The sequence below is a fragment of the Scyliorhinus torazame genome, chromosome 6, assembly GCF_047496885.1.
Source record: "Scyliorhinus torazame isolate Kashiwa2021f chromosome 6, sScyTor2.1, whole genome shotgun sequence".
NCBI classification, from domain to species: domain Eukaryota; kingdom Metazoa; phylum Chordata; class Chondrichthyes; order Carcharhiniformes; family Scyliorhinidae; genus Scyliorhinus; species Scyliorhinus torazame.
Genome location: NC_092712.1, coordinates 55080307 through 55095259, shown reverse-complemented (window position 1 = coordinate 55095259; position 14953 = coordinate 55080307). Strand labels below are relative to the sequence as shown.

The following is a 14953-nucleotide window of genomic DNA, read 5'->3' as shown; positions in this document are numbered from 1 at the left end:
ATGCCTATATCCAGCATCAGCCTGCTGTACCATCAGCATTTGATACACCGCAAGATCCAGCAGAGGGCAGTAGAGCAGAGTGCTGATTGGCTGTTGCGGGGAACATTTGCATACGTCCGGTGCGGTCACTCTAACTTGAAGGTGTACCTGTGCAAGAGACCTTAGCTGCTCAAGTGAAGACAAGCATCCAGCAGAGGGCAGTAGAGCAGAGCTGCTGATTGGCTGTTGTGGGGAAAATTTGCAAACGTCCGGTGCGGTCACTCTAACTTGAAGGTGGTTTGTGGAGGAGCTGTTGTCAAGTCACACTTAAACCCGAAACACTTCTTCAGTGTTTCCCTCCCTATCCCCTCCTCTAACAAATAAAAAACAACCTCTGTAAAGATCAAGAGGAAGGCTCGAGGGCAGCTAGAAGTAGAAAGAAGTTGAACCGTGATGTCACAGCCTGCAGGTAAGGGATTGGCTGGTGACTGGTAAGTAGTATTTATTTTATTTTCGCTCGGGTGTTATCGTGCAGGGCGCAGAGGTTACTGAGTGAGTGCTTGCTGAGAAGGGGAGCGAATAACCGGTAAGCTCGTTCTTTCTTTTTCTTTTTTTATCTAGAGGGGATGGCAGGGAAGGTAGTGCAATGTTCCTCCTGCAGAATGTTTGAGGTGAGGGACGCCGTCAGTGTCCCTGCTGACTTAATCTGTGGGAAGTGCACCCATCTCCAGCTCCTCTGAAACCGCATTAGGGAACTGGAGCTGGCTGAACTTCGAATCATTCAGGAGGCAGAGGTGATCATAGATAGAAGCTTCAGGGATGTAGTTACTCCGAAGAATAAAGATAGATGGGTGACGGTGAGAGGGGCTGGGAGGAAGCAGTCAGTACAGGGATCCCCTGTGGTTGTTCCCCTTAGTAACACGTATAATGCTTTGGATGCTGTTGGGGGGGGGAGGGGGGACTTACCAGGGGTAAGCCATGGGGTACAGGTCTCTGGCACAGAGTCTGTCCCTGTTGCTCAGAAGGGCAGGGGGCGAGGAGCAAAGCCTTAGTCATTGGAGACTCCATAGTTAGGGGGATAGATAGGAGATTCTGTGGGAACGAGAGAGACTTGCGGTTGGTGAGTTGCCTCCGAGGTGCCAGGGTCCGTGATGTCTCGGATCGTGTTTTCGTGACCCTTAATGGGGAGGGGGAGCAGCCCCAAGTCGTGGTCCACATAGGTACCAATGACATAGGTAGGAAAATGGATAGGGATGTAAGGCAGGAATTCAGGGAGCTAGGGTGGAAACTTAGATCTAGGACAAAGAGTTATTATCTCTGGGTTGTTACCCGTGCCACGTGATAGCGAGACGAGGAATAGGGAGAGAGAGGAGTTGAACACGTGGCTACAGAGATGGTGCAGAAGGGAGGCTTTCAGATTTCTGGATAATTGGGGCTCATTCTGGGGTCTGTGGGACCTCTACAAACGGGATGGTCTACACCTGGGACAGAGGGGTACCAATATCCTGGTGGGGGGGAAATTTGCTAATGCTCTTCGGGAGGGTTTAAACTAGTTCAGCAGGGGCTTGGGAACTTGAATTGTAGCTCCAGTATACAGGAGGTTGAGAGTAGTGAGGTCATGAGTAAGGTTTCAAAGTTGCAGGAGTGTACCGACAGGCAGGAAAGTGGTTTAAAGTGTGTCTTCTTCAATGCCAGGAGCATCCGGAATAAGGTGGGTGAATTTGCGGCATGGGTTGGTACCTGGGACTTCGATGTTGCGGCCATTTCAGAGACATGGATAGAGCAGGGACAGGAATGGTTGTTGCAGGTGCCAGGGTTTAGATATTTCAGTAAGCTCAGGGAAGGTGGTAAAAGAGGGGGAGGGGTGGCATTGTTAGTCAAGGACAGTATTACGGTGGCAGAAAGGACGTTTGATGAGGACTCATCTACTGAGGTAGTATGGGCTAAGGTTAGAAACAGGAAAGGGGAGGTCACCCTGTTGGGGGTTTTCTATAGGCCTCCGAAAAGTTCCAGAGATGTAGAGGAAAGGATTGCAAAGGTGCTTCTGGATAGGAGCGAAAGCAACAGGGTAGTTGTTATGGGGGACTTTCAAATATTGACTGGAAACGCTATAGTTCGAGTACTTTAGATGGGTCCGTTTTTGTCCAATGTGTGCAGGAGGGTTTCATGACACAGTATGTAGATAGAGCAACGAGAGGCGAGGCCATTTTGGATTTGGTACTGGGTAATGAACCAGGACAGGTGTTAGATTTGGAGGTAGGTGAGCACTTTGGTGATAGTGACCACAATTAGATTATGTTTACTTTAGTGATGGAAAGGGATAGGTATATACCGCAGGGCAAGAGTTATATCTGGGGAAAAGGCAATTATGATGCGATGAGGCAAGACTTGGGATGTATCGGATGGAGAGGAAAACTGCAGGGGATGGGCACAATGGAAATGTGGAGCTTGTTCAGGGAACAGCTACTGCGTGTCCTTGATAAGTATGTACCTGTCAGGCAGGGAGAAAGTGGTCGAGCAAGGGAACCGTGGTTTACTAAAGCAGTCGAAACACTTGTCAAGAGGAAGAAGGAGGCTTATGTAAAGATGAGACATGAAGGTTCAGTTAGGGCGCTCGAGAGTTACAAGTTAGCTAGGAAGGACCTAAAGAGAGAGCTAAGAAGAGCCAGGAGGGGACATGAGAAGCCTTTGGCAGGTAGGATCAAGGATAACCCTAAAGCTTTCTATAGATATGTCAGGAATAAAAGAATGACTCGGGTAAGAGTAGGGTCAGTCAAGGACAGTAGCGGGAAGTTGTGCGTGGAGTCTGAGGAGATAGGAGAGGTGCTAAATGAATATTTTTTGTCCGTATTCACATAGGAAAAAGATAGTGTTGTTGAGGAGAATACTGAGATTCAGGCTACTAGACTAGAAGGGCTCGAGGTTCATAAGGAGGAGGTGTTAGCAATTCTGGAAAGTGTGAAAATAGATAAGTCCCCTGGGCCGGATGGGATTTATCCTAGGATTCTCTGGGAAGCTAGGGAGGAGATTGCTGAGCCTTTGGCTTTGATATTTAAGTCATCTTTGTCTACAGGAATAGACTGGAGGATAGCAAATATTGTCCCCCTTGTTCAAGAAGGGAAGTAGAGACAACCCCGGTAACTATAGACCAGTGAGCCTTACTTCTGTTGTGGGCAAAATCTTGGAGAGGTTTATAAGAGATAGGATGTATAATCATCTGGAAAGGAATGATTTGATTAGAGATAGTGAACACGGTTTTGTGAAGGGTAGGTTGTGCCTCACAAACCTTATTGAGTTCTTTGAGAAGGTGACCAAACAGGTGGATGAGGGTAAAGCAGTTGATGTGGTGTATATGGATTTCAGTAAAGCGTTTGGTAAGGTTCCCCACGGTAGGCTACTGCAGAAAATACGGAGGCATGGGATTCAGGGTGATTTAGCAGTTTGGATCAGAAATTGGCTAGCTGGAAGAAGACAAAGGGTGGTGGTTGATGGGAAATGGTCAGACTGGAGTCCAGTTACTAGAGTGTACCACAAGGATCTGTTTTGGGGCCACTGCTGTTTGTCATTTTTATAAATGACCTGGAGGAGGGTGTAGAAGGATGGGTGAGTAAATTTGCAGATGGAACTAAAGACGGTGGAGTTGTGGACAGTGCGGAAGGATGTTACAAGTTACAGAGGGACATAGATAAGTTGCAGCGCTGGGCTGAGAGGTGGCAAATGGAGTTTAATGCAGAAAAGTGTGAGGTGATTCATTTTGGAAGGAATAACAGGAAGACGGAGTACTGGGCTAATGGTAAGATTCTTGGCAGTGTGGATGAGCAGAGAGATCTCGGTGTCCATGTACATAGATCCCTGAAAGTTGGCACCCAGGTTGAGAGGGTTGTTAAGGCGTACGTTGTGTTAGCTTTTCTTGGTAGAGGGATTGAGTTTCGGAGCCATGAGGTCATGTTGCAGCAGTACAAAACTCTGGTGCGGCCGCGTTTGCAGTATTGCGTACAATTCTGGTCACCGCATTATAGGAAGGATGTGGAAGCATTGGAAAGGGTGCAGAGGAGATTTACCAGAATGTTGCCTGGTATGGAGGGAAGATCTTATGAGGAAAGGCTGAGGGACTTGAGGCTGTTTTCGTTAGAGAGAAGAAGGTTAAGAGGTGACTTAATTGAGGCATACAAGATGATCAGAAGATTAGATAGGGTGGACAATGAGAGCCTTTTTCCTCGGATGGTGATGTCTAGCACGAGGGGACATAGCTTTAAATTGAGGGGAGATAGATGTAGGACAGACGTCAGAGTTAGGTTCTTTACTTAGAGAGTAGAAAGGGTGTGGAATGCCCTGCCTGCAACAGTAGTGGACTCGCCAACACTAAGGGCATTCAAATGGTCATTGGATAGACATATGGACGATAAGAGAATAGTGTTGGGCTTTAGAGTCGTTTCACAGGTCGGTGCAACATCGAGGGCCGAAGGGCCTGTACTGCACAGTAATGAAATGAAAATCGCTTATTGTCACACGTGGGCTTCAATGAAGTTACTGTGAAAAGCCCCTAGTTGCCACATTCCGCTGCCTGTTCGGGGAGGCTGGTACGGGAATTGAACCGTGCTGCTGGCCTCTTTGGTCTGCTTTAAAAGCCAGCGATTTAGCCCAGTGTGCTAAACCAGCCCGTTCTCTGTTCTATGTTCTAAGAGACCTGAAGGTGGCTACTGGGTAACTTGGACCATCTGCCGACTTACTCACTCATCACCCTGGTGTACAACTGAACCAACATGCCACCATAGATATGATGTGAGCTATGCTGCCATATGAAATGTCATCAAAGCAGATCATGGGGCTGCTTGAGAAACGCTTTTGTTCATGGACTGTTGTGGACGAGCCCTGCAGTTCTCCGCAGCGCACTCATTGTGGTAACAAGCATTGTGGTAACAAGCATTGTGGTCTGCTGCATTCTGCATACCCTTGGCATCAAGTAATGGTGAGCATGGTGAGGAGGATGATGCAACCAGCACATCCCCATTCTGTCCTGTTGTCTGTGATTGACTCATGTCCCTGCAGTATTAGTGAACATAATCCCAAATACCCATTCAACAGCAATCCCACACCTTCCCATAGCTCTGCTGCAGAATATCACAGCATTCTCTTGACTAAAACGTGAAACTACAAAACACGTGAAACTTTACAAACATTCTAAACCTGCCTTCTCAAGCACGGTAGCATAGTGGTTAGCACTATGACTTCACAGCGCCAGGGTCCCAGGTTCGATTCCCGGCTTGGGTTACTGTCTGTGCGGAGTCTGCACGTTCTCCCCGTGTCTGCGTGGGTTTTCTCCTCTGGGTGTCTGCGTGGGTTTCCTCCCACAAGTCCCGAAAGATGTGCTATTAGGTGAATTGGACATTCGGAATTCTCCCTCTGCGTACTCGAACAGGCACCAGAACGTCGCGAGTAGGGGCTTTTCACAGTAACTTCATTGCAATGTTAATGTAAGCCTACCTGTGACAGTAAAGATTATTATTATTATCAAGCAAGCCATCCAACCCTCCATACAAAATGAACTAATTACCCTGGGCTTTTTCCTTCGTGCCTATCTTCCACGCGCCTTTTCCTGTCACAGTCCTCCTACACAGTGACACCCCAGTGGCAGAGCAGCTGCAGCATGGCTAGTGCTAGGCCCCGGACTTTGAGAGGGTTTCTTGCAGGACAAATGCACACAATTACAGCAAACACAGACTTTGGGTTACACCATTTTGGTATGGGAGACGGCAGGCTGGGTTGGTTAGATGAAAGCCAACAGCTGCGATACCGACTGATTGGCAGCAATGGGTAGACAAATTCTTGAAATTGCCCCCGGGCTGCAGGCATGACATGGAATGTATTTTGAAAATATCAAAAGAATTACAATTCTATAGAGTCAGCTAAGACTGGAACACTGCATGGAGACAAGTTGAGTTTTATGACACTTTCTGTAATTTGTAAGTTAAAATGTTTTGCAATGCACTTCTAAAAATTTTCTGAATAAAGTATATTTTTTAGTAAAAAAAGCAGTGCGTGGACAAATTCTGTCTTCCAAAGAGAGCACACCAGTTTTGTGCTCTGGAGCCACTGACAATCCATAACACTGCCTCAGCAATTCTAGTAGTCTGCTGGAGGACAAATTACTGGAGTGTTTTGAGATCCTTTGAGCACTGGCACTACAGCCATGATGGCAGCAGGCTGAGCTTGTAAGACAGCAATCTACACTTGCATGATTTCAGTCTGAGCTTTTACTGCAGCACTCAATGTTGTATGGCTTCTGCTTGAGCTGCATTGGGAGCTGATACATTAGCCATTGTGGTTGGATCCACAAGTGTTCTCATGGCATTGGCCACATTTTCCACACTGGAAAGAAGGAGATTGGAGTCACACTGGGCTTCAAGCTAGCTGCAAAGCCTCCTCCCAAATTCCTTCTCCATGATAAGCCTGCCAGAAAGCTTGTGGTTTCTATCAATTCACCAGTTCTGTGCGTGTACCCATCAGTCTTTCTGAAGCCACCCCACTGAAGTCCTTATTTGAGTCCTGCAGCATAATTTGTACACCATCTCACCTGTTGGCAACTGGGGTCTGGGCAAACCCTTCACCCCTTCATGGCTGTAAGCCACTTGCGTCCCGTACTTTACTGTAGTGTTTTTCAAATATTTTTTACCCAGGACCCACCTTTGCCAGCTGGCCAACTCTCGCAGCCCATGCCGGTCGAACTTTGTGACACACGCCACGTTCGCTTACCATTTTTGCGAAAGGGGAGCCTGCTTCGTCTTCACAATATCACTTCAATCAGGTTCACAGGAGGAGAGGGCAATGTGCACATCAGGTGCAGACTTCAGTCAGTTCCTTTGTGCTGTCTTCATTTTGTGAGAATGGAAAATTCAACCTCACACATGTAAGTCATCTTTAAGGGCAATAGCAACAAAATGCATGTCTTTCTCAACATTGGACACTCCTGGGAGATGCTAGTCCATAATGCTGACAACTTCATGGGCTTTTGGCGTGTTTTTAATGTGCTGTCATGGGCAAGGAACAGCAGCATAGTCTTTTCATTTGGAGTCGCCTGTAAGTTAGTAACTGACTCTGGTCTCAAAAATAATTTTTTCACCCACCTCTTCTTTCAAAATCTGAAACTTCTCTCATTTGTCAGTACTTCCTGCATATAGCACACATGGACTTTGCATTCTTATTTGTATTGTCACAATTGACAAAACAACACCTCAAGAAATTATCTTTATACTGCTTTGTTCCCAAGTTAAGTTTCATCTTTGTGTGCTGTTCACCAGAGGCCCTGGAGTTCTGTACTGAGCTAACAGTAGCACTGCTCTGTCCTGCCCTGGAGTCTCCTGAGCAGCGCTCTCCAGATTCAGATGTGAGATTCTGGCCAGCAGGTACACTGCCTATTTGTGTCTCTGGCCGTCCCTTTTGTGTAAGAAAATGATTCATCTTCACAGTCCTCGCCTTGCTTGCCAGCAGCTAGAAAATGGAAGAAGCTCTCCTCCGTGATATGGCATCAAAAGCACGCACGTACGGGCTGCTTGATGGCAAGTGCACGTGCAAGACCCGTGACCTGCTTACTGCTGCCGCTTATGACATTAGCCACCATTTCCACACTGGAAAGAAAGAATGGGCTTTAAGCTAAGTGCAAAGCCATGCCCCAACTTCCTTCTCCATGATGGTAACCACAAATGTTCTGGCAGGACTATCAATGTCCCAATACCAGAAGACTGCACACAGTCTCCTTTCTTCCTCATTTGAAAAGTGGCAGCGGACGCCATTCTCAATACAAATGCTGTTAGCGGCCGTTTGTCGCTTCGGTGGAGCACGACCCGCACTTAGAAAAACTGTGCCTTACTACATGCAGATCTAATCTCGTAAGTTACCCTCTAAAGGATGCATAGTGGTTGTGAATAAAAGTGTTTCTTCATTGTCACTCTCTTCTTCCTTTACTGCTTCTTGCTCCTGCATCACTGCCTGACCAGTTTGCAGCTTGTGGGCATCTGAAAGTCTAAAGGCACAAGGATAAGGTCATGGTGAGGAGAGGAGACTGTTGGGGAGGGGGGAGAGCAAGAGAGCCATCCTTCAACCATCTGCAGCTTGTAAATCAGAGGAGATTGTGGGATGACGGGATGAGCGATAAGAGGGGTATACATGCCATCACCTTCAGTGGTGCTGCAGGCCATGCCTCAGTCGTTACAGTTTCCATGACCAGCACTGTTTGTTGCATGACAATAATGATGTGCCTGACTCCTGCTGGTTAGGCTTGCAGCAATGCGAAGTGTGTGAGGATGAGGTGAAGCTATGAATGCAAGTGTTATTATTGATATTGATATCGCAATTGTTGATAGGCGAGTGAAGATGGTGATGGTGTGCTGAATTGAGCAGCCTAAGAGGCTAGGGGTTCAGGTGTAAGGATAGATGAAAATGAATTCACTGACCGTGACCACTCTCATGAGGTCTTCAACCATCTTGTGGTGCTGCATTCAGGTCCTCAGGACGACAGCACTTGTGTAGACTGCTCCTATTACCTTTTGTCGACTGCTGCCTAACAACCTTGGTGCATGCTGTCCCTGTTGTGCAATTAGTCAATCTTGCAGGTCAGCCTCTCGTCCCTAACCACTTCCAGCAGCTGCTGCAGCCAGATGCAACTCTTCCTCCAGAGGTGCAGGTTGGCTTTAAGTAGGGGCACCAACCTACGTGAACTTGGGGCCCCTATTGCAGTGTGCAGGCATTCATCAATAGCATGTTTAGCACTTAGTTGCATACAACTGTCATGTAAATGAGCAGGCAGCATGACGTTTGTATGCTGCATGCATTAGAAATAACCGGTGGATATAAAATGGCTTCTTCATCCACCTGTTAGTGTTAAAATGGTTTCCTTGACCTTGTTATTTTTTTTTATAGTATGTAGTATAAAATATGACTTAATATAATAAATAGCTATTATATAATTCTGCTGAACTAAAATATAGCTACCCCAGATCTAAAGAAATTGTCAATTTTGAAATAGTCGTGTTTAATGATATGGAGGATGTTTATCAACTTTTCAATGTCTTTCTAAAAACTAGTGATCGATTAACAGGAGGTTGAATGGATGCAGTTGCCATTTTTCAGTTAAGCCAGAATTGTAAAAATTGCAATAGTTGTCATTCCATTTTTATTAAGAATTAAAGTTCAAGTAGTATTTAAGTGCGTAGATATGCTGACATAGAGGGAATAAGTGTAATTGAAAAATAATTATTTTTTTTCTCTCCTCCCTTAGGTGCACATATGACATCCTTTTTAAAATATGATTCCGAGGAACTTGAACAGGAATTGGATGTCGTAAGAAGCAAGAAATCAAAACTTGGTATTTTTTCATGTTTATTTTTCTCTGAAGAAAAGAACAATAATCCTATCTTAAAAAGCAGTTGGTTTGTTCATTGGCTAGACAGCTGGTTCGTGAGGCAGAGCAAGGCCAACAGTGCGGGTTTAATTCCCTTACTGGTTGAGGTTATTCATGAAGGCCCTGCCTTCTCAACCTTGCCCCTCGCCTGAGGTGTGGTGATCTTCAGGTTAAATGGGCAGCACGGTAGCATACTGGTTATCACAGTTGCTTCACAGCTCCAGGGTTCCCGGCTTGGGTCACTGTCTGTGCAGAGTATGCACGTTCTCCCCGTGTCTGCGTGGGTTTCCTCCGGGTGCTCCGGTTTCCTCCCGCATTCCAATGGTGAGCAGGGTAGGTGAATTGGCCATGCTAAATTGCCCTTAGTGTCCAAAAATGTTGAGTGTGGTTACTGGGTTACAGGGGGGGTTGGGGGGTGGTGGTGGGGAGTTCATCTAGGAGATTTGATTTCTCCCTTGTATAATACTTTGGTAGGGGGCAGCCTGGGAACCTTCAATAGTTTGCTGAAGAGCTCTTTATCCCAAGATGTAAAATAGTAATTGGTGAAACAATAGAACTCCTACATTCCGTATTAAATGTGGTATTCATCTCTGGTGTTTTTTTAAATAGTTTTATATGCCTGAATTCAGTGCAAAATTTGTAATCTGGGGTAAAGAATATTTTTTTAATCTGTCCGGTGTTTTCTTTTTGTAAGAGCGTCGCAAGAAAGCTTCTGCATGGGAACGAAATTTGGTCTATCCTGTTGTCATGCTGATACTATTATCGGGAACGGTAAGCTGCTTTTGTTGAAATTTTAGCAGTTGTAATTGTTAGTTTATTCCCAGTTATTTTTGAATGCTGTACGTTATGAATAGTATATATGGTGTTCAAACTTACAGTCTCGCTTATTCCAAAATAAATGAAGCGTCGTAATTTTCCATAAAGGAAGATGCTGAGCACAGTACTTTGATTTATACAAATCCGGTCTGCAGATTTATCGTTGTGGCTTTATTGCTTTAGAAAGTTGTTATTTTGATGGGAGTCAGAATGACGAAGTAGGGTCGCAGATTCTCATATTTAGGACCTATGGAAATTAACTTGAACCTTTCAGGTCGTTAGCCTAGAGCTACAAGCAGAGTTTGTGGATATGCAGAGGGAACAGTAAAAAAATACTGACCATTGGGCAGCACGGTAGCATAGTGGTTAGCACCGTTGCTTCACAGCTCCAGGATCCCAGGTTCGATTCCCGGCTGGGTCATTGTCTGTGCGGTGTCTGTATGTTCTCCCGTGTCTGCGTGGGTTTCCTCCGGGTGCTCCGGTTTCCTCCCACAATCCAAAGATGTGCGGGTTAGGTGGATTGGCCATGCTAAATTGCCGTTAGTGTCAAGAAAATGTTAAGTGGGGATTACTGGGTTACGGGGATAGAGTAGATACGTGGGCTTGAGTAGGGTGCTCTTTGTAAGGGCTGGTGCAGACTCGATGGGCCGAGTGGCCTCCTTCTGCACTGTAAAAAATTCTATGATTTCTGATGGTAATTTTAAAAGTATGAGGCAATGATCCTTCAAATACTACTGATTTTGTGCAATAAGTAGATGCGATGTTCATGACTAGATCTGTTTGTCTATACTGAGTTATGTGATCGTCTGCAGTGTTAATGTAAGCCTACTTGTGACACTAATAAAGATTATTATTGTTATTAATATATATCAGGAAGATTAGGTGTCCTAACTTCAATCCCTGGGGAACTCAAACTTTCATCCAGTCTTTACTACTTTATATCCTTGAGGTTCAGGGGAGGCAGTGGTGTGGTTGTATTGTCACTGAACTAGTAATCCAGAGACCCGGGGTAATGCTCTGGGGTCCTGAGTTCCTAGGTGGTAGTTCAAAGCATTTCATACTGAGCGTCAGACAGGTTGCTTTTACCCTAGCAGATGGTGAAATTTGAATTTGACAAAAATCTGGAATCAAAAGTCTAATGAAACCATTACCAGTTGTCGTAAAAACCCATCTGGTTCACGAATGTCCTTCAAGGAAGGAAATCTGCCGTCCTTACCCGGTTTGGTCTGCATGTGATTCCAGATCCATTCGCCGATGTGGTGAACTCAACTGCCCCCTTCTGAAATGACGTAGAAAGCTACTGAATTCAAGGGCAATTAGGGATGGGCAACAAATGCTGGCCTAGCCAGTGATGCCCACAAACCCAAGGATGAATTTTTTTAAAGTTTCAGAAAATTTGAATTATTCTTGCAAAACAAGTAAAAGCAACCTGTCTGACGCTCAGTATGAAATGCTTTGAACTACCACCGATGAATAAAAGTGCAAAACACACAACTTGAAATATTTTAAAAATGCAGAAAGTTGAAGAAATATTAATGTTTTTGATGGGAGGTTATTGTCACAATTCTTGCCAAGTGAATCCACCATTATAATTTACTAGCTTCACAAGGACACTTAATTTTATTCTCTGTATTTAAAATATGTGAAAGGTGGTTTAGATTAATGTAGAAAGCTTATTGTTGAATGTTCTTAGGTTTTACAAAACTCAATATTGTAGAACACAGAAAATATCAACAATGAAATGCATCTTTATTTTATATTTGGCCTTGTTACCTGGATTATTGCAGGATTATTGCAAAGTGTTTTGCTACATCGCATTTCAGTGTAATGAAGTGTTATTCATGAAAATTTTGAATTTCTAAATTTAAAATTCATGTTTTATTCGCAAAATTATAATTTTACTTCACTAAATGAACTTTATTTGTATACGGAAATATTCTATGGTTAGCAGAGGGAAGAAATTGTTGAATATCAAGATTTTTCACAGATTTTTTAACAATAAATTCATGTCTTACAGACCATCTCTGTCCTCCTGGTTGCTTTCAATATACTGGCTCTGTTGGTTGATGAAACTGCAATGCCAAAAGGATCACAGGTACTGACTAGCTGTCCCTGTTCTTTAATGGTTGTTCTCTTGGATTTCATGAAATTGGACTTTCTGGGATGACTGTCAGCTCCCATTAGCAAGCAGCGAGAACGGCGATGTGGGTGGAAAATCTGGCAAGATTCAGAAAATGTGTGATTCTCGCATTTTCAGATTTTTCCACGTTCCTCGCCAGTGACGTAAATATATTTTAATAGATTTGAATACAATTGCCGAACCCCCTCCTCCCCGCCCAAACCACATCACATGATCCCCCTTCACTGAATATTCATACCTCACCGAGGGACAGGTTTAGAAAACTATGAATCAGTCGCGGAGATCTCTCCCCACCCACCACCCAGGGCGCAAAGGTAAGTGTAGCCCCTTGGGCGAGAGGGACATGGCTGGGCAGTGCCTGGCTAAGCTCCTGGAACTCTCCCAGCTCAGGTTGGCAGGGCCTGGCAGTGGGGTGGGGAGGGGGCGGTGGTGGAGGAGAGAGCGCTGATACTGGTAATGCTAGGGAAGAGCACGGAGAGCCCTTCATGGTCCTGGTTGGAGGGACCCCCCCCAATGTTAATGGCAGTGCAGGGGGGCCCCCGATGTTTGTGGTGGGGATTTGTTCCTGTACTGATCGGTGTGCCCTTTTTAAAGGGCGCCTCGATCTCTCTGGAGCAGGCCTCTCCGACTCTGACGTCTTTCCTCGCTACAGTGACGAAGTAAAATATGCCCACTGAATTTTCTTTTCCGAGTGGCTTAAGTTTTGGACCAGAAACTCGGCTGTGCAGCTTGAGACCCACACACTGGGTTTCAATCAGAGCCTGATACTCTAAAAAATTTTTAAAAACAATAAAAATATGGGAAAATTCTGCCCTATACAGATTTTTTTCTTTTGTGCAATTTTTGCTTTATGTTTTGTCCTCTACTGTTTGCAATGTAGCAACATGATGTTGTTTGATCATTTCAGCTAGCTTCTTATCAAAATTAAATCCATGACTTTTATTTAAAAAAAAGTGTTAAATGTGAATACTTGGAAGTTTATTCATTATCTGCTTCAGTGATACAGCTACTCATAGAATCTCTACTGTGCAGAAGGAGGCCATTTGGCCCATCAAGTCTGCATTAACCCTCTGAAAGGCACCCTACCTAGGGTCAAGCTCCCATCCTATCCCTGTAACCCCACCTAACCCTTTGGAAACTAAGGGGAAATTTAGCATGGTCAATCCACCTAACCTGCACATCTTTGGACTGTGGGAGGAAACCGGAGCATCCGGAGGAAACCCACACAGACACGGGGAGAATGTGCAAACTTCACACAGACAGTTACCTGAGGCCGGAATTGAACCCGGATCCCTGTGTTCAGACTGATTTTCATGCATTCAAACTTGCAGTTGCAGACAGTAATGTAACGATGCAAACCCTATATCAACCAGCAGGGAGAACTCTCAATACATTGAAACTCAGTTTGAGGAAGTTCACTTTGCTTAGTTTCAAAGTCAGAGTGATCAGATCAACAACAGTGAGGCTCCATGCTATCCAATTGGCTTAAACACCTGATTTTTGAATTTACAACTGAATAGTAAAATTATTATTTTCTATAATAATTTTCACTGTCTGCACAGAGATCCCATTTATATCTGCTTTTGCACTAGAAGGGAGGAAACTGATACACATCCCTAGCATCTTTTGCTAATAGAAAAAGAACTTCTATTTATAATCTGTTTTTCATAACCTCAAAATGTCCCAAAAAGCTTTACAGCCAATGAAGTACTGTTACTGTCGGAAATCTAAAACATATGTACGCTAGATTTCTTGGACAGCACATCCCAAACTCACGACTTCTACCAGGCACAACAAGAGCAGTAGATGTACCAGAACATCATCATCTCAGAGTTCCCCTCCCAGTCACATATCTTCTTGACTTGATAAAGTATTTCCATAACTTTGTCACTGGGTTAATATGCAACTTTCTATTGAACATCACTTTGCTAGTGCCTTCCCCATATGGGATGCAGTGGCTCAAATCTGTAACTCACAAGGGCACCATCTCAAAGGCAATTGGGATGGGCAATGAACGCTGGCCTTGCTAGTGGTGCCCACATCATGTGAATAAATAAATAGTTTAAAAACAAACTTCTGAAATAGTTACCTTGCTTGGTTTGGAAAGAGCTTGCATTTCGACAATACTTTTAATGTCCACAGGATGTCCCAAAGCACTACAAAACGAATAAAGCAATTTTGGAATTTAGTCGCTTTTAGTCTTTGGGAAAAGCTTGCTGCTAATTTTTGTACAGCAAAGTTCGATAGAACAGTATTTGGTCTAGTGATTTGTTCGCGAGGTTGGTTGAGGTTAAGTGTTGGCCAGACCAGACTAGTAACAAATGTCTTTTATAAACATTCCAAGTATAATTAATTGCTGTGACCTCTGAAAATCTTCATTTTTTTCATTTTATATAATAGTACTTATAGTGCAGAAACAAGCCATTTGGCCCAATTTGTCTATGCAGCTGTTTGTGCCCTACGTGAGCCCCTGCCCATCCCTATCAGCATAATTACAAGTAGGGAAATTGATTTATTTTTTAAAACTCCGGTATTTTGATTTTATTGAAGTAATGTTAAACCTGCAATACATCCAAACTTGAGGCACACTTTGAATATCATATATAGCTCTTAATATTCCA

General features: G+C 44.4%; 1 protein-coding gene across 2 annotated transcripts in view; it reads left to right on the top strand.

Moving 5' to 3' along the window:
• Window positions 1–14953, top strand: part of lmbr1 (limb development membrane protein 1) — a 316729-nt gene that overhangs the window by 232937 nt on the left and 68839 nt on the right. For both annotated transcript variants that reach the window (XM_072508212.1, XM_072508213.1), the window contains 3 exons: window positions 9254–9340; window positions 10071–10147; window positions 12210–12287. In XM_072508212.1, coding sequence (XP_072364313.1) covers window positions 9254–9340; window positions 10071–10147; window positions 12210–12287 — 242 coding nt within the window. The remainder of the gene's footprint in view (window positions 1–9253; window positions 9341–10070; window positions 10148–12209; window positions 12288–14953) is intronic.